General features: G+C 42.2%; 1 protein-coding gene across 3 annotated transcripts in view; it reads right to left on the bottom strand.

Annotated features, from left to right (window-relative positions):
• Positions 1-20,817, bottom strand: part of FAM120A (family with sequence similarity 120 member A) — a 104,934-nt gene that overhangs the window by 28,381 nt on the left and 55,736 nt on the right. For all 3 annotated transcript variants that reach the window (XM_027098370.1, XM_027098371.1, XM_027098372.1), the window contains exons 8-10: positions 13,463-13,550; positions 11,461-11,688; positions 8,711-8,885 (exon numbers count right to left, since the gene is read on the bottom strand). In XM_027098370.1, the coding sequence (XP_026954171.1) occupies positions 8,711-8,885; positions 11,461-11,688; positions 13,463-13,550 (491 nt within the window). The remainder of the gene's footprint in view (positions 1-8,710; positions 8,886-11,460; positions 11,689-13,462; positions 13,551-20,817) is intronic.

The raw sequence follows: 20,817 nt of genomic DNA, 5'->3' as shown, positions 1-20,817 counted from the left end.
TGACGGGGGAAGGAAAAAAATGGAGATAAAGCATACTGCAGAGAAATATGTTAAAAATTCTCACCAAAGTGCATTGATGTAAACAATTTCATCAGATCTGGGTGTGAATTTTGTAACAAATAGCTCACTTTGGTCAATAAACATCAGAACTGAAGCAGGGCCCCATGGAGCCCCTGACCCAGAGAGCTGCTAGCATACCCCACCCTCCCCTCACATGGCTGACAGCTGATACAGAAACCAGGACGGTGCTATGATTCTAATGTGATCTTGGATACATCAATTATATCCAAATAACCATACCCCCTCCCTGGGCTCATTTTCCCTAAAGTAACACCTGAGGCAAACCGAGACTGTGAAGAACCCAAATCCTGACAAAATTAAATGATTAACTTGCTCATCTCTAGCTCCACCCCAAGTCTGAACAAATCAGACAAGACAATTGTCTCTTCCAATGTCACGAAGAACTTCAGAAGTCAGATACCTGGATATACACAGTTGTTAGCAACAGGAAAAGCAAGCTTTTGCACAATCAACCCCAGTCAAGTCAGGTGACAGTGTGCTGCAGAGGAGGGCCATGACCAGCCATTCTGCATGGACCCCAACTCCCAGGATCAGGCTGCTTGAGCAGGGGTACAAGTCAAGACAGTTTCTGAAAATTTCCTTACAAAAAAGTAACTGTTTTGTCATTGGGAAATCCCTTTAAGTTACATTTGTATATCTTAGTGTTTAAATGTTAAAAAAAATTTTTTAACTTAAAATGTTTGTTTTAAAATCCATCAAGTCAAAACAGAGATATACATGTATATATAAATACATGTCTTTGAATTTATCTATATTTTAGGTGCCAGACACAAACTCACAAGGTCCCCATTGTCCAGCAGACCCTGTCCTCGGACTCACAATCTAGCACTCACCCCCATTCCTGCCGACCTCCAGCGCGCACAGCTCCACGTGTCGCCCACCCGTATGCCCACCCGTATGCAGAGGGTGGCCGTCACCACCACAGGGCCCTCCTAGGTGCAGCACACCCCACCCACCTTTGTCCCAACTACAGTCTGAGAGGCTGGCACATTGTCAGCCCCAAGAAAACAGGTGAAAGGAGGTTACAAGACAACCAGTATGCTATGTTTCTATTAGGTCAGTTCACAAAGTTCATTTTCATGCCCCCCAAGCAAAAATACATAAATCTATTTTTTCTATGTAACATCTTCATTTTGATGGCAAAGATTTATTTAATGGAACTAATTAGATTTTATCTTTGGTTGTTAATCTGGGTTAATAACCTAGTTAATCTAAGGTCTCTCACTTTCTTCCCCCAAAATACAAACACACACACACACCCACCACACACGCATGCACACAGGGCATAAGTTTACTGCATCTTAAAAAACTCAGATTATAGTGCCAGGAGTCTCCCTTGAGTTTTCTCAAAAGAGGCATTCTTATTAAAGCTGTCTTCATCTTCATCCCTTTATTTCTTTCCCCTTTGTCAGCTCTGCTCTTGTCTCTCTTTAATAATTTTTAGCAATCATTTTATTACATTGTTTTCATTCTAGAAATAAATTTTTGGTGGAAGATTTTCATTCTCAAGTTCAGAATGCTTAGACCTATACATACTTTATGTTCCATGTCCTACATCGAGGATAAGTGGAGGTCAGAGGTACCAGCAGTCCCTTCACAAGTGTGTCTGTTCACTTGCATGTTCCCTGAAGCTGCCCTAGACAGCTGTCCACACTAGCTGGGGCTCTGAGGGACCTAAGTATGCCTGAATTTACCTGGCATGATGCTGTGTGCTCAGATCCTGTTCAGCCTGTATAGGCTACAGATGAGAGCACACTCGTGCCTGAGGACCGCCAGCTGATGCTCATGAACTCCCATGTCCTAGAGAAAGGACTGCCCCAATACTAGCAGGGACATGCAGTCCATACCCACCAGGAGCACAGGACAGGGCAGGGGAGACTGCAGCTGTAAAGGAGGCATCAGATATAGCAGCTTCCTCTCATATTCAAAGCATTTTTGTTGCTTATCTGCACTAGTCATGACAAGAATGGCTCATATCTAATTTAGGAAATACATGTCTTTCTCAGAGAAAATAAATGTGCAGTAACAAAAAGCTTTGCTCCAAAAGCAAAGATGCTTCCAATTTGCTTTACTTTTTTAACATGTATCTGTTTTTAAACTGAAAACTTGGAGATCTTTTGCGTATACCACCACTTAATAGCTGTGGAACCTTTGGCCCATCACCTAACAGATATTTATTGAGCACCTAGTGTGCACTGGGTGAGGCAGGAAAGGCACCCAGGGCTCAGGTGCCAACTCCCACGTGCCAGTGTGAGAACAAGGGTCTCCTTAAATTCTGAGGCCTGGGTCCCTCATTTGCCTTATGCTGGCCCAGCCCTGGAACTAGGCACTAAAAAAAGGGGCCAACGACTCACTCTCTTGCACAATCCAGATGAGGAAACACAAAGGCATCTTGCACCCCTGTTATGTGCTTTCAACTGTGTGAGATCAACTTATGTTGTATAGGCTCATTACATTAGATTAATTAAAGGTTAGTGTTTTATAGATTAATGAATTCCAAGGGACATCCCATTTTCGGGTTGACACATGGCAGCCTCTGTGTTACAAGCTTGCCCTTTGGGGTGGCTGGTACACACACGGTACCTTCTCTCCCTCTGGCTCCAGGCTTCTCCCCAAGTCGCTGCTGCCCAGGAGGGAAGGCTCGGTCTCTGATTCAGCTCACAGGAATAAGCAGATGCAAAGTAGCCAGCTAACAGCAAGTAACCTGGGCTCTTATCATTTTTGCAAAACCCACTGGTTATACAGGGATTATCCAGATGGTACGTGGTGGCTGGATTATGAGAACACTCCAAGTGCATGCAGACAAGAGCACTGGGGTATAAAACCCTCTCTGTGAAGGCACCCTTTTGGAAAGACATGTTCATGCTACCTTGTTAAAACAAGAATAAGAGAATCCCAGAGGTTAGCTAATCCAGCTACTGTCCATGAATAAATTTTCTGTGTGTCACCATCAATAAATATTTATCTTGTCTTTTCTACTGACAGGAAAACTCATGATTTCAAGTGGACGACTTCAAAACAACTGAATATTAGATTGTCTTCCTTACCTGAAACTAAACTGAATTTTTACACTGGCAAAAACAACTCCAGGGCACAAGTTTTCTGTATTACTGGAAGCTAAATTTATAATGCAGCTTCTTTACTGGAAGTACCTCTTCAAATACAATTTCCAGACATAAAACACTATTAAGACTTAAGCTGTCAGTAAAAACCCAATGTTTTCCATCAGACGTTAATCATCTACTATTTTCATACTTACACACACGACAACCAGCTACCTTAGAAATCTGTTAGAATGCTGAATTTGGGATCCATCCCAGACCAGGAATAATGAACGTTTCATTTTGTAAGCCTATTCCAGCTGACTGGTAGTGGCTGCCTATAGTGCCATATGATGAAGTATGTCTCTAAGCTCAGTGCCAGAGCACCATGAGCAACTAGCAGTGCCTGCTATAAGGGCTTAGGAGTGAGAGTTGTAGCACACACACAATATGGTTACAGGTAAGGAAAAAGACGGAGACAACTTCCAATACTATGGCCAACTGGACCCTTTGGTCTGTGTCTGTGCAAGTGTGTGTATCTGGGGAAGGAGCCATTGTTTTATTCCCTGAGCTCTCCTCTGGAGCTATAGAAAAAAAAAACAAAACCACACAAATAAATAAAAACAAAACTCTAGTTCCTTCGTATCAGGGCAGAAACAGAAAAATGGGTGCAATGAGAGTTGGTCAATCCTTCCAATGGGGAAAACTGCTGGTTAACTACCAAGCAGCACTGTGTACAGGTTATGGGGTTTCAACTAGCTAGTCCCCCATTTCCTCATGCTGACACATCTGTGAGCACCCTCCACGACTCTCAAAAGTAAAAGACTATGAATTTTTTCCTTAAACCTTTCATATCTGAGCCTGGGGGTATCCTACTGTCCACAAACATATACATGCTCAGTAGGCCACGGGGCACACAGAACATGGTGTTACAGACATGTGGTAAACACTGTTCCTAGTCTTCATTTTTCCCATTTATATCATTCCTACTATATTAGAAACTCCGAAGCTCAAGGAACTATGACATAAACATTAATCCAAAAGAGTACCATCAAACACTGCCTATCACACAACAGTGCCTTCCCCAACAGCTGTCTCTTGAGCTCAGCTGCTCAAAGTTCTGTGAGGAAAAGGCAGTTTGCTAATGCTACTTCTGGAAAGCTTTGAAGGATAAAGAAATTCAGATTAATATATAAACAGCCTTCATAAAATCATAAGAAAAAAATGATAACGATAACCAATTTTCACACATATTGAAACAGCACACTAATTAATATTGGTCATGCTATAGTATTCTGTTTTATAATGTAATTCACAATGAACAAATTTAACTTATTTATTTTCAATTAGCAGTCCCAATTATTTGGCACTAACAAAATTTCTAAAGCAAAGTAGACCAGGAAAAAGAAATCAATGTTCCTTTTGGCTTTTCTTGATAGTTTAAAAAGTAGAGAATATGGGGAAATACAAATATAGCATAAGTATACTAAATATAAACATAGTATATAAACTTGCTTTCTATTTCCATAACTACATCTCACGTGTCTATAATTTATGCCCATCTATTTTCTACAAGCCTGCTTTTTTTTTTTTTTTTTTCTGGCTGCACTGCACAGCTTGTGGGGTCTTAGTTCCCTGACTAGGGACTGAACCCGTGCCCCCTGCAGGGGAATCCTAACCACTGGACCGCCAGGGAATTCCCAAGCCTGCGTTTTTTTTTACTTAATTTTGAGGTACTGAAGAGACTTGCAGAAAACAAGCCAGTTTTATTAAGTGGATAATAATTTTTAAATTCACAAATCACTTCCTGGATTTTTAACGGTTCAGCTATAGATGAGGCGACTCATTATCCTGTAGTCTTTTTAGAACCTGAACCCTTTCTTCTGGCCCCTTCACCATTGGAGAGTACCTGGGGGAACCCCAGTGCCCGGGTGGCTGAGGAGCGCCCCCAGGGAGAAGAGTCAATAGGGCACTAAAGGCCAGAGCTGACTCCAGGGCAGAAGTGCATGTGACAGGCAGCCACGCCATCTGGATTTCACACACAAAGGCTTCGAGGCCAGGGCTGGCTCAGACCCAGGCGCCTGTCTCCAGGCCCAGCCTTTATTCCAGCAGCTACAGAGACAGCTAGGTCCCTGTTCCCATCTCTCCCCAAAGCAACTGCCACCATCACCATCCAACACATCTGGGTGAATCTGTTTGTGTTGGGTCAGCAGTCTTCTGATTGGACTGGTAGGATTTCCAATTCCACAATAGTGACTTCAGTAGCATGCTGCCACAATAAAACAAGTATTCTTATTAAATTCCTAAAAGCAAAATGATAGAGCCTAGAAATGGACAGAAAAGAACAGAAAAATAAACTGCCAGCATGTAATTCAGTATGATTTTCAAAGGCTGGAATTTTTTAAGGATCCAACTATAGATATCCTACTTTAACCATATAATGACTTTAAAAATGAAACTTTGGTGAGTCACACGAAAATTCACTGTAGATTATGAACATTTTATCATATGCCTTAAGCAAGAAACTAATGTCCAAATGAATACATGTCTTATATCTAATGAGAGTTAAGTATTTTTGAACAACCCTATAGACTTCAATATGTCCTTTGACTAGTTCTGACAACAAAGCCCTCTTGGGAAAACTCTTGATGGTCACAGTGACCACACCAGGAACATGCCTATGTACGCACAGCATTCTGAAGCCATGTTAGATCAAAACCCTCACATTCAGAGGCAGGTGCATCACCTACTTGAGTAGGTGGGTTTACCTGGAACCCACATAGCTCGGTTTTGGTTACCAGACTACCAAAGTGGAAGGCAAAGTCAGTGGGCATGTGGAAAACAAACTTGTCCCAAGGACCTTACGGTGCACTTTCACGTGGTTTATGAATCTCCTGCAAAGTGCCATTGATTTCGTTTCATCTACATATGGTCTAAGAGTAAGTGTAGGTAAAACAAGATTTCAACATATTTTCAAATCTTGTCAACCAAGAACTCCTGAGAAAATGCTCTTTTTGGCATGATCAGACATTGTTGTTTTCCCATCTCAACCAGACCATCAAGAAGCTACAGCATTTTCTCAGTAAGAATAGTAAAATGCATAGTCACTTAGTAGATGTTGCAAGCTTGGAAACCTATATCAGCGGCATCATAAGAGTCAGTGTTTCCCATTAGCCAAAAGTAACATAGCGGTGACAAACAACTGTGTCTGTCCCATCCTTAAAAAGAAGTCAGAGGAGTGGGGAGGGGAGTGGAGGCAGGAGGAAAGGAAAAAGACATGCCTGCCAAATTCTCTTTGAAGCTACGGCCTTCTTCCACTCACCTCACACTTCCCCCGTCCACCTCACACTAGTACACCTTTCTCCTCCTTTCCTTTGTATTCCCCTGTGCCTCCCCCCTCCAAATGAGGTCAAGGCACCTCCATCCATAGCCTCACAGAGCTCATCTGAGTCACCCAGACTGTACCACCCTTCTTCTCTTCTTCTCTTGATCATGCCATTCCCCATGCCCTCCAGCCCCGGCCAGAACTAGCCTGCTACAGGCAAAGTGACCCTGTCAGCATCAGGCCCTATGGTGTGGTTTGCACACTCAGCCCTTCACCACAATGTGCCTCTCTCTTGCTTATGTTCAGAGGATGTTGGTCCATTTAGTTAATACTCTCCCCTGGGTTCTGCTTCCCCTATTGTCTGCTAACAGGCCAGCCTTTCCCAGGCCAGTAAGACACCTGTACCACCCAGGTACAAATTAACTGATGAGGGAGTGGAGCATGCTGTGTGCTGCCAGCTGTGTGTTCCACAGTGTTTTAAAGCCTCAGACTGGCAGCAGGGCAGAACAGACCAAGTCTCTGACTTCCCGAGAGCACCTGGCACCTGCAGCTCACCTGTGACGCAGAACTCCCTGAACCAGACACGAGGGATGCACACTGCCCACTGCTGAGGGCACGAACAGAGCACACCAGCCATATTCAGGCTGCTGTATGAAGCTGTGAACACTGCCAAGGGGAGCCCGACCTGGGGTCTACCTGAGGGTCTCCAGGTTGTGATCACTGAAAGCTCCTGAGGAGTTTCTGCATAAAGATGACTATGTTTCTGGAACAAACAAGCAAATGAAAGAAACAGCCTTTCACCATGAAAGCCAATGTGGTGCTATGGAGCTGAGGATACGGCAGGAAGTGGGGCTGCATGGGACCCTGTAGCACTCAGCATTCTATGCCCAACAGAGACCCAAGGGGCTATAGGGACGAAGACGGAGGTGAACTGAAGTGGACGTCACAGCTGTGGAGCCAGGGTGGCCTGGGTGGGCCAGCACAGAAAACTGACCAATCCCGTGCAAAGTTAGAAAGGTCCTTCTTTTCTGAGCAAATAAATCACACAGCGTGAGAAAAGAATGAGGATTTGTACATCCGGAACGTACTGGGCCTTTGAAAAGAGTGTCCGTTGACAACACTCGGTATTCACATGGTGTCTACAGCCCTGATCAAGGCAGAAGTATCAGCTAGAGGTGGCCCTGCAGAGCCGGCATCACCTTCTCCAGCTACAGTCATATACGCCACTCTCAGTACAACTATCTTCAAGTAAGGGTAGTGACAGATTGCTTCATTTTAAAGGCTTACAGAATCACAATTGTGTCATAGTAATTAGAAATAGAAACCTTAGGAATCTATAGTACTGAGTTTTTAGCATTGGAGAATCTCTCTAGTTTTGAGTTCCAAAGGTAAGACCCACTCCCACACTTGTCCCTGAACTGGTCAGCTTCACCCACGTTACCAGGACTGTACTGACCTGCCATACAAGAAGGTGATTTATCAGTAAATATCCTTAGTTTAGAGGATGATCTAGTAATCTACAATTTCCACACTTCATAATATTCTTATTTTAGACTGCATGTTTTGTGAAACTTTTCTATATTTCTTACTAAATATACAGTGACTTTTACATTCCCTACATTAGTAGATAAGGTTACCTAGAACAGAAAGGCATGATTCCCCCGCCCCCGCCACCAAATTACACTGGCTCACTAGAAGAGGGAACACTCTGACCTCAACTTTTGCCAAAATTTCAAACGTTTTCTGTCTTTCCACTTCTCCCTCCACCCCCAGAGTTGATCAGCCAGAGGTCTCTGAGGGAAATCATTACAAGTCCCCTCTCAGCTTCAGGGATGTGTGCAGCAATACATCAACTGCACAGAAGTGGCCCTGTGCATAGCTGGTGGGACCGCCCCAGGAACACTGACTTCTGGAAAGAGTGGATCATATCTCGTGGACAGCAGAGCAGACACTGCTGTTGCTCTGTCTGGGACATGCTAACCACAGCAGGACAGCAATCGTCAGGACTGTTTCCAGATCAACGTTCAGTTTAAAGCATAAACCTGCTATTTTATCATTTTACTGAATGAACACCATTGCTGGGATGTTACTGAGGAAAACAGCCCGTGGCCTGTCCTCCTTTCCTAAGAGCCCCAGTGAAGCCCACCTCCTTTATGTGGGGACTCTCAGGGCGAACTCAGTTACGATCCTTCTAATGCTTTAAAAATGCACAAGAGATTACGAGGTACTGAGGAAAACAAACAATGGATTTTACAGTACATACATTCTGGTGGAAGTCTGTTCTTTCTAAAAGCAAGTCTCTCAGTTTTCTTTCTGCTTTCTGCCAAGCTAAACAGGACTCCGTAAACATACTGACGAACTGGCCTATAGAGCAGGGCGGCGGGAGGCAGGTCTTTGCTGGCTTCATCTTCAATAGAAACAGCAATTTTGATTTCACCCTTTGCATGGAAGAAAGCAGAATAATATTGCACGTTTTTCATGTTGAATTTACAATAAACTCACAGAAATATACTGTATTATCTCCAGTTAACGAAATTGCAATTCTATTCCAAATCAATTGCTTAATAAGTTGCCTACATCAAGATGTTTAGGAAGAGTTCATTTAGCAGGTTGTAGTCAAAACATATGCTCAAAGAGTCAAAATAAAATCAACATTGTTTTATTTTTAATCTGGAACCAAGAACTAAAGAAAACCATGTAGATGATCCCAAAGTCTTTGAAACAGTCTAGATAGATAACATCAGACAACAAATAGAATAGAAAATGCTGAGAAGTGGCAAATTTTATTTATGAGTCAAGATAGCCATAGGTAATGAAATTCATAATTTTCAATGACCTATACAAAATCCAAGAAATGAGCACCCTGAAAACAAAATGGTCACAAATTTTCTCTACCAAGCTCTTCCATAAAAAATTACCATACACAAAAACGATCTACCTAAGAGAACTCTTTTAAGCGTTATTCATTTTTAAAGTGTTCGGCATGTATCAGGCCTCTGCCCCAGTGCACCAAGTACTCAACAGACGCGTCACACTGACTGAGAGGGCATGATGGTCACTAGGGGCAGAAAACGAAGGAAGCCCCGTTCTGTTCATCACCCCCATCCCCCTCTGCCAACACAGCAGGGGCTCTGCTGTGGCTCCAGGAGACAAATGACTGCTACGACCACCTGCACCTGAGACCCTGGTCCTGTCTTGAATATTTTATGCCATCAAGGTACATCTCAAGAGATTTCACAAGAAATTTTATTTATGTATATTCATAACATAAAAATATATTTATGACCTCCAGTGTCTATTAACTCTATTGATACATACTTTTAATTATGTCATTGCGTTTGCTCTTTCTTTCACATAAATTTTATTTCAAAATTGGTCTTTTCCCTTATCAGAACCTTCATACTCATTAATCTAGTAGCTACATGTGGTTAACACTCATCTAGTGAGTATTACTCTCTCAATATTATGAGACTTTGATAATTCTCTACATTCTTGTTATGAAGCTTCACTACAAATGTCTCAGCCTGGACAATTTAATACCAGAGCTACTCAGGTCCCAGAAAACAGTACACATTTTAGTCTAAACTTTTCCCAAATATATTGAAAAATTTTAGGTGGCACCTTAAAATCAGAAGATAGTCGAGTTCACTTTTCTCAACCACAGTGATTTTATCAATATTTGCCCTTGAAATCAGTGAGTACCGAAGAGGAGGACAGGCAGTTTGCATCACTCAGATTGATTTAACCGACAGTCCCCAAGTCAGATCCACCAGCATGACAGGGCACAAACAGCAGGGGGTCCAGGGACCTCATATTCCAAATAACCACAAAGAGAAAGAGCACAATCTTCCCCAAACTTGGGTCCCTTTAAACTTAGCAAAATCCTTTTCCCGCAACAGTAACTTTCACTTACCCTTATAATTTATGTTGGGCCTGAAAAATAAAATGTTTACTTTATAACCATAATCTGAGAAGTGATACCACACATGCATACCCATGTCAAATAACAGATGAGACTTGGAGGCAATTACAATTTAAAAATACATTAAAGGACCTGAATAAGTAGTACTGGTCTTCTTTTCCTTTATTGCACAAAATATAATATTCTTCATGTCCTTTAATTTATAAAATATGAAAGTAAGCAGTTCAAATGAGTCAATTAACGGTTAAAGTCCAGCTCAGGAGTGCTGTGGAATGGGAGTGACTTTTGTATTTACTGACTCCATTCTACAAACCATAGATGGACAACAGAAAATAGGAAGAAAGAAGTTCGATCATATATGGTGGTATAGATACTGATGAAAACATGTTAAATATACATACAGTAATTCACCAATTCTGCGTGAGAAATCTGGTCACCAAGTTAACTTGTTAAATTGTAGGTCTGTGATTATAAACATAAAGACTACAAATCATTGAGGAAATTTAAGTACACATAGATCTAGTCAAGACACTAAGATTCAGAAACAATTAATACCACACTGTATATCTATTTAAGCATACATTTAGTAAGATAATAATAAATTGACGAGGTCCTGTATTCCATTTTTTGCTATAAGTGCTCAGTGAGGTAGAGGAACAAGTCGAATTACATGAACTGCTATCAGCCACTCAGAAGTTGGGTATTTCTCGGACAGATGATAAATCAGATATTGAATGTGACATCATAATTTAACTTGACACTACAGCATAAACGTGATGTAGGAAATTTTGAAATTAGAAGTAAAAAGAATAAAATTACAAATCAGAAAATAATATGACGTGCCGTTAATTAGAAGTTTCAAAAATATTTTGTATTAAATTGAAGAGGAAAATAAGACTTTTCCCAAGTTCTTCTTTTATTATATTTGTAAGTATAAATTTCCATCTTTTTCCTCAAAGTTTAGAAAAGGGAAAATGAACTTTGTTTCAAGTAGCTGGTAAGATAAAAAGCAGTTCCAAAAGGAACAAGGACACGCTCCACAGGAGTGACCACTGTGAGATGACGGCCACACCCACAGCCCCTGTGCATACCTTTGTCAGGACGTGGAAGATGTAGGGGTACATCAGCCCCTTCTTGTGCCGGTGCTCGGCCACTCTCAGCACCTCAGGCGCGACGGGGGGCAGGGGCGGGGTGGTGATGTCCATGTGGTTCCTGGTGGGCATGGACAGGAGGCACGGAATTGGCTGAACAGTGCCAATCTGGCTCCCCTTTCCCTCAGCAAGCTGGCTGCCCGAAGAGGCAGTGGACGAACCTTCTGCCTACAGAGCAATGGGTGAGAGGGGAAAATGGTTTCATGTCACATTTCCACTCCTTTAACCTGTCTGTCCACTTGCAACACAGAGTCCTATCCAGAGACATGTGATTAACAACTTCGCCAATGAGGACAAGGGAGCTATGATCCACTCCTCCTTGGACAGAGGAAGTGGTAATCGGACACCCACTATGCCTGTGTTGGGGGTGGGAGCCTGGAAGACTGCTGCAGCTTCTGCTGGGTGACCCCCACCCACGGCTCCTCCCTTGGGATCCCCGTGGGGTGAATGGCCTTTTGTGGTTGCTAACCCTGGTCCCACCTGGCTCCCCCGACGTGGCCAACTCCTGTGTTTCTGCTTTCTTTGGAGACCCTTCCTAAACTAAATAGGCATCATCCTCTCTACAGATAAAAAAAACTAATGCTCTGAGAGGGTATGCCTTTCATCTGTTGTAACAAGACCAGTAACTCATGGACCTGGGACTCAAAACTAGGCTCGAGTCAGGCCTGCTCTTCACCACCACCACCAGTTGTTATTTAAAGAAGAAACAAAAACCAAACCTCAGGCATTCTCTTAGGTCATTAAAAGCCCCAAATTAAGTATATGTAGAGAACTATCTACCAAAAATTAAAACCAAAGAACAAGCTAATACCATTAAAAATGATGAGTCAGATCTACATATACTAACAGAGAAATATGTGCATGGTAAACTGTCAGGTGAAAAATACTTATTCTGTAACAACCGATCACCAAAATACAGAATGTATGTACATGAATAGGAAAGCGTGTGGACACCAAATGATCACCTCAGTGCTGGATTGCTGCAAGGCAGCAGGACCAAGGGGAGGAAAGGCAGAGGGAGAGTCTTAGCTTTCTCTTTACAAATTTTAGCAAATTCCTAATTGTTTACCAAGAGCAATTATTATTTTTGCAGTAAACTTTTTTTTCTCACAATAAATCCTAGTAATAATAATTGCTCACTGATTTTGTGGCACCTTAAAAAATATACATTTTTCTGTTTTGAAACGACATGTATTCTTCACAGTGGTATGCAACAAGTGCTTAATTTTATCCATTAAAACGTAAAGTGCCAAAATGAGTCTTAAGACGAATAACTCATGGATAACTCACGAGTGTTTTGTACACTTTCCATTCCATAGAATGTAGACATGAACAACTGACAATGCTTTGGGAGGTACTTTGCAAATAGTAGGTATCCAGAAAGCATTTTTGTTACCTATTTGCAGGATAATCATTCAACAGTGAGAATATCTCAGAGTTTTAAACAGATTTCTGATATTCCATCACCTTGTATAAAACAAGCCCTCTTCCAGCCGGAGACCAGCTCATCCTAAGTGATCACATGTGGGGACAGATGTGGCTTTGTAAGTTAAACAGATATTTCTACAGATGAATATTAACACGTAGAAATAGAAAAAAAAAGGAAAATAAAATTTAGTTTATCTTTTTCATTTTTAATGTATACATCCCAGGTGGTTTTCTCACTTAATCACCACAAAAACCCTACAAGAAATGAGGGTTCTGGAAGGCTATGCAGCGAGCAGAGAGAAGAGGATCTCTACCAGGTCACCACCCTGCCTGTGAAAGAAAGCAGGCTGGTGGCAGCACAGCCCTGGGGTTCCTCCTTCCTCTCTCACCCCTGCCAATGTATTACTCATAAATAACATGCTTAAAAAAAGAGAGAGCATTTTACTTTAAACCAATCCCTAGCACTACATGCTGAAAGGAGAATTTGAAAGAATAAAAGGCATAGACTTACTACCTTTGTTTGGTCTCCTGAGTCTCCCCGTGCTTGAGGTTCTGAATGGCTTCCTGTCTTCTCCCAGCCAATTTTGTTCCCACTGATATGGCTGAACATAAAATGAACAAGAATACTGATTAGTGTCGACCACTCCCCACACATGCTCATGATAATAAGGGCCTGCACTAAGCCTACAGACTCAGTGATACCTTATGCTTTCCTGATCTCACCTCCCCCAACAACCTATCTCCAGAGAGAATCCTATCACAGGAACACTTTCCACCTACTCCAAACAGGTAGGTGGTAACCACCCACTGTGGAAGAGGAATCAAGCGCCTAACTCATGCCTCACTGCTCGGCTTAAAGATGGTCTAGGATGTGCTAGTGCCTCAGGGTACAGAGGAGACAAAGGCAGACCTCGCCTTTGGGAGCTCAGTCATCTTGGAGCAGTAAGATTTAAAAAATCATATTTAATTGATAATTATCAGGCAGTAGAAGATTGAATGTTATCTGGGTCACATGTTACTCAATTTATAAATAAATGTAAGGTATTACATGTCAAGTGACAATTCAGGGGGGCATTCCTATTCATGGAAAGGGGCATGGGAGCTAAGGCTCGGGATAACTTACACGAACAAGTCAGAGGTGGGAGGGCGCCTTCCAGGCCCAAGGAGAGGGAATGGATTTGGTGAGCTCAGAGAACAGGGAGTGAACTGAATCTTATTTGGGGAATAACTTTATTTGGCAAAGTAAAAGTGGGAAAAAGAGATGGGGAAGATTACAGAGTATCTTAAACGCCAGAATGACGTATTTCAATCAGTGTTCTTAAAAAACTGTGGGTTGTGACCCATTAGTAGCCTGAGAAAACAATGTAGTGGATTTAAAAAAAATGAAATGGGGACTCCCCTGGCGGTCCAGTGGTTAAGACTCCACGCTTCCACCGCAGGGGGCACAGGTTCGATCCCCGGTCAGGGAACTAAGGTCCCACATGCTGCGCAGTGCAGCTAAAAAGAAAAGAAACGGAATAGACCAGATGCAGTGAATGTGGTATGAATGTTATTATTTCAAAAACTCTTTGTGCATTCGTGTATTATGGGCCACAATGTCAAAGAAAATTTACTTCAGTACCTGGGCAAATTTTGTGAAAAGCACTATCCTGGAGAAGGAGGGAATCTAGAGGGGCTTGAGCAGGGATGCAATGCTGGCGAGCTATAGGGATGGCCTGGGCCACGATAGGCATACACCTTTCGCTTGTCCCTTCCCCTGCAGGGCTCCACGCCAAAATTATCTTCTAAAACCAGTGCTGGCCACAAGGCAAGCCAAGCCAACGTAGAAAGGTTTTACTTGGTTTGCCTTTCTGACTCACATGACAGATTTTAAGACTTGGTAATTCTATCTTCCAAGCGACTTCATTTTAGTTCTATTTAAAAAAAAAAAAAAAAAAGCAGTTGCAGAAAAGAGGAGAGATGAAAAGCCTGTCCCATCTTAAACCAAGAATCGTGTCCCATGTTGTGATATTTTGGAGTCTAATTCTAGCTCCTTGATCCCAGTCACGGGATGGGATACCCCAATACCTCCGCATGAAACAAGGTCACCCAGATGCCCAGTTATGCAGCATCCAGGCTCCCTATCTTCAGTGAGGACTCAGAGAAACCACTGTTCTGTCCAAGTTTGCTACTCATGTGTGCAATTTCAGGCTACAACTTTGCAAAACTAGAGGAAACCCAAGTGATGAGAAGGCATAAAAATAAATGTAAGTATTCCAAGAGCACAGTGATCCATCCTGTTTAAAATCCGAGAGAAAAGCAGCTACTACATGAGTGAGTAGATAAGAAGCTGGACAAATTGATTAGCGAATCAATTATTTGTTGAGTGTCTAATGGTCAGGACATGTTATGTGATAACTGTGCCAGGACCTGTGAAATAGGGAAACAGACAGTGGACAATCTTGTCATACATACATCCAAAGTGAGTATTCCATTAGAATGTGGTACAGAGCTGCTTAAAAGGTTGGTGACTTTTATTCTGTGAAATTTTAGAACAAATTATTTGGATACTTACATGTTTTATAAAGAAACGTACCATTTGTTACCTACAATTTTAAACATTTATGTATAACATACCAATAAAATGCACACGTGAACAGCTTAATGAATGTCCACAAACTGAACACACCATGTAAGCAAGCAAATCGACTCAGGGCTGATACCCCAGGATCCCCTTCATGACCTGCTCCAGACACTTCCTCAAGGGCAACGGTTATTCTGACTTCTAACAGCAAAGACTTCTTCTATCTGGTTTTGAACACGATATAAAGAGAATCATGCGATTGTACACTTTTTGTGTCCAGTTTTGGCTCAACAATACTATTGTACAAGGTGCTGGTTTGGTCTCAGTGCTGCATGCATCCCATTGTGGGGGCATGCCACAGTTGGATCTGTAATCCAGCCCTGCAGGAGATCCCTGCCCTTGATGCACTTAGTATTTTGTTGTTCTTGTGTTAGCCTTTTGGGAAGGAATGCGGTGAATCTCAGCATAGTCTAATTTGCACTTCTCTGATAATGATGAAGATAAGCATCTCTCCATGTGTGACATCTTCTTTTGTGTTGTGCTTATTCAAACATTCTACAATAGGTGGAGAATGTACAGAATGTTCTTATGGACTTATAGGAAGAAATTATATGTTCTGGGTACAAGTTCTTGGTCAGGTGTATGGACTGCAATTATCTTCCATGCCCTGCTGGACTGCCACCCCTCCTGCTTTACAACAGATTGACATTTTTGTATACATGTGATGCCTCATCTTGTACGACTTGGCTGCAACTGGGTGCAGCCTTCCCTGACCACCCCATCCTTGCTATTCTCATTTCTGTGTTTCCTTCATGGCATGCATCATATTCAGCACTAAGTCTAATTACTGTCTGTTTTCATCATTCAATTATAAACTCCATGAAGATAATAAGACCGTAGAGTCACTACTGAACAGGTGTCCAACAGTTGAATGAGTAAATCACATAACTGTAGCCTAAAGGTATATGGCAAAGAAGGTATAAAACCTGGGTTTTATATGGGTACAGTGTGATGGGGAGAGACCATACCAACACTACTACTCAAGTGGAAAGCTTGTCCCACTTAAGATGACATAGAATTTTTATTTATAAATCTTAATTTTGTTTTATATAGATTATCAAACTAAAAATAATGTCATAATCTAAATGCTCATAAGACCTTTTATTTTTATTTATTTATTTTAATTTTTTTTTTTTTTTGGCTGTGTTGGGTCTTCACTGCTGCATGAGGTCTTTCTCTCGTTGTGGCGAGTGGGGGTTACTCTTCGTTGCGGTGCGCAGGCCTCTCTTGTTGCGGAGCACGGGCTCTAGGCACGCGGGCTTCAGTAGTTGCAGCATGCAGGCTCAGTAGCTGTGGTGCGCGGGCTCTAGGGCGTGCAGACTTCAGTAGCTGTGGCTCTCTGGCTCTAGAGCACAGGTCAGTAGTTGTGGTGCACGGGCTTAGCTGCTCCGCGGCATGTGGGATCTTCCTGGACCAGGGCTCGAACCCGTATCCCCTGCATTGGCAGGTGGATTCTTAATCACTGCACCACCAGGGAAGTCCTTCATAAGACCTTTTAATACTATACTATAAAATCTAAAATTCTGCCTGAAAATAATCTTGACAATGGCCAATTTTTTTTTAAGTCCAGAATATTTCAATAGGATAACTATATTACTTTACAACTTAAGAAAACAAAATATTTGAATATAACAAATGCCTTGCTTTGAAGAACAAGATAGATTAGAGATTTCAGAATTATTTCTATATTCAGTTAGGTTCCATTCTATACAACTGCTCCCACCTCATAATCACATTTAGAACTGCTAACGTCGATGTGAAGTTTCATCAGCTGTGCCCTGGGGAGACCTGCTGAGACCCATGCAGACCACAGGGAATTCTGCATGTGTTCTCAAGTTGAATTTTCCTGCTCACCCCAAGGCAAAACTCTCTGCTGGTAAAATTCAGGTTGAGAGAGAAGGAATCCACTCACAGCCACAGCAAAAGTGACTGGATTCAAACCCAGACCCACCATTCCAGACATTACCACATGCTATTACCAAAAAGCCATTAAGATGCACTTATGACGCAGTAGGTAATCAACAGAAAAGAACTACCCTCATACCAGATACCAGATACCCTCATACCAGATTGGTGGCAAGGAGAAAGGCCAGCATCACACCACTAGGTTCTGTGGACTCTCAGGAGGCGATGCAAGGTCTCACTGCATTCCAGGACACCTGGGGCTTTTTCTGCACTAAAGCTGGTTGAAAGTAGCCAATTGTCCTAACCACTGAATTCTCTCCTACACATTTTTGTAGTCAGCAGGTTGGTGATGCTAGGATGGAAATAAGACTGGTGTCCATTTACACCAAGTGTAAAAGTGTCTGATCGGCCACATGCCCCCCTGCCATGGGTGTGGTTTGTTTTTATGGAACAGAAAAGGAAGACAGCATTGACCACAAGCTGACTTACTTGTCAACAGGAAAGAAAGAAAAGTCAAATAAAACTAAAGGGAAGAAGCGAAACATGAAAGATCAAATCGTCAGTAGCACTATCTAGTGTATGTGTGTAAGGTCACAGATACGGCTAAACCATGTAAAGCTTCAACAAGCGTGCATACATTTTCATTTCCATATGCTCCCCAACTCGGGAATGGAAGGGAGACTTGATCCACAGCCTGTTCTCATTCAACAGACCCCCAAGAATTCTGAGGAAGGGACCTGGCAGTCAGGTGCTTCTACTACAGAGGGTGAAGATCTGAGATCCCTGATAAGGGAAGCCACAAGATTATCACATACAAACACCCTAGGTACAGTCTCCCTATGCCCCAAATTAAGCTAGCGTCACACATTCAGATTCTTTCATAAAAAGCTGGTAACAGAGAAGTACTGGTCTTGTTCCTGTGTAGCAGTCAGATGGGCCTCGTGTCCCGAATGCTACTCTTTCATGTTTGTCAGGACTTCTCACGCTTTTCCCACCCAAGTGAAGGTTCAGAGACACCTGAGTCAGATGAGCTCGACATAAAATGCCTACACGGGTCAGTAGGTGGCTAGAACAAATACAAACCTTCTCCCTATGATGGCATAGATAATTATTAATTTTTACCAAATATAAAAATTCAGAATAGTTTTTCTGAGAAGATACTAGAAATGTTAGCTTATGTTAAAAAATCAATATATAAATGTAAAGTAGCCATTTGTCTGGCACAACAGCGTAACAATCTGAAAGGAAAAATCTGCAGCTGTATTTAGCCTGTCTGGGACTGGGTACCCTAGGGCAGGGTAACATGTAATTGTCTTTGCAAACCACACAGTTTCTTTGGAGAGGAAGCCTGACAGGACTCAGAGTAGAACACCAATACCACTTAAAGGAAAAAAAGATGCATTAGAAGAAGCATGTTTCCTAGGACACCAGATCAAGGGCGCTAAATGAAATTCTTTAGGTATTTTACATTAAGAATGAAGTCATATGTTTTGGTATTTTATTGGACCCGTGGTTAGTTTTTAAATAATAATGATAGCTGTCACTTACTGTGGTTACTCATCAACTGATTTAAATCACAAACAACCCAGAGCCCTCCCATTCACATTGGGCACATTGGGCCCAGGGAGCTCTAGGTCACATAACCCCAAGTGGTATCTAGCAAGACAAGCCGTGGGAGGTTGGGGTACTGGGTCCTGACAGCACTGGGTCTCTGCACTGGTTAACAGTCTCTCAGGCACTGACAGCGACCTTCTATGGCCCAGATCTGGTCCCACAGGGACCACATGGGGGCATGCAAAGCTTATACAACACATGCCGCCATGACACGATTCCTCAAAATCGATGTGTACGTAAATGTACAGGGAAAGAGAACAAATCTATACAAATGAAGTCACAAAGTGGAGAAAAATCAAGTTAGCCTTCTCTCCTAATAGGACTTTTAAATATCCATTTAAAAATGTCAGTAATGACATGCAAAAACACTGAAGCAATATTCAGTGTACACATACATATTTACATTTATACATACAAATAAAAATACATACTTACATAAGTGTAGTCAGTATAAAAAGGAAAAAGGAAAAAAGGCAAGTTGCTGTCCCTAAGATCTCATTATTGTAAAAACCCTAAGTTAGTATATGCAGTAAACAATAAGGTGTTTGAATATTCACCAATCTTTTGAAAACAGTTGTCTCTCTAAAGGTGGGATCATGGGGGATTTCCTATATTGTATTTTCTAATGTTTGAATTCTATAATTGTGTATTGAAATGGTAATTAGAAAGAAGATACAAAGTAACTGAAAACTGCAAATTAGCAACCTCAGATCAGACTCAAATTCTAAAAGCCAATAAATCTATGAAAATAATATAAACACCTCCACAAGAATTCAACTGTAATTCTTAATTCAACCAAAACAGAATTACAAAGATTTGACAAAGACCAGGAAAGAAGAAAAGAAAAACAAGAATATAGCCTGAGGTTTGGTTTGGTTTTGTTTTTTACATTTAAACCAATAATAGAGAAAGAAGTACATGCTGATGATACCCTAAGAAAAGGAATAGGAAAAAAAAGTTATTTAGTTAGGCAACACATTCCTTTCTTATTTTACTTCAAAATAATTGGTCTGGACTAGCTGCCCAGGCACCGGCCTATGCCCTTTGACACACAAAGAACCACAGCATGAGCAGCAGGCTGCGTTTCCACAGAAGCGAAGCCACCAAGGAGACTCGGGACAGCTTCAGCCCTGGCCGGGACACCCGACTCACCATAGCTGTGTGCAGGGGGCCTCTCGTAGCCTGAGACTCCTTGTCTGGCACAGACCTGCAAACCCTGCAGGGACACGTGCTGACTTCAAGAGAACAACAACCCAGGAAGTCCATTCCAGCAGTGCGATGGGAAAGACACCTGAACACTCCCAGCTGAAGAGACTAAAATGCCAGGTAAGGTATTAAAAAAAGGGAGGGAGATAAAGGACAGGGCCTGCCGAGTGCATACAGACACACATACAGCAAAGGTGCCACCATCTGAACCTGAAGACCAGTCAAGAGGCACTTTCACACCTGGCAACTCCTCCACAGGACACCTTAGCATGTTCTTCCTTTCACATCGGAACATTCTTTGGAGTGGCTCCATAGTATTCCCTATAAGGAATGTCTCTATTGTCTGCATTTGGGGCACACACAGATCTTTTGCTCTTAAATGCTCCCCAACACCCACCTTTGCACACAGACGGTGCAAATCCTACCAGGAGGAAGATCCACAGCCCTCAGACACCTGTGGGTCATGGTGACCACAGAGACCGAGGACCTGCCAGGAGGGCCTAAATCTCATGTCCCACCAA

Source organism: Aethalodelphis obliquidens, unplaced genomic scaffold (assembly GCF_003676395.1).
Source record: "Aethalodelphis obliquidens isolate GAN/ISIS:26980383/991018 unplaced genomic scaffold, ASM367639v1 scaffold122, whole genome shotgun sequence".
Lineage (NCBI taxonomy): Eukaryota > Metazoa > Chordata > Mammalia > Artiodactyla > Delphinidae > Aethalodelphis > Aethalodelphis obliquidens.
This window is presented reverse-complemented; position numbering and strand designations above follow the sequence as displayed.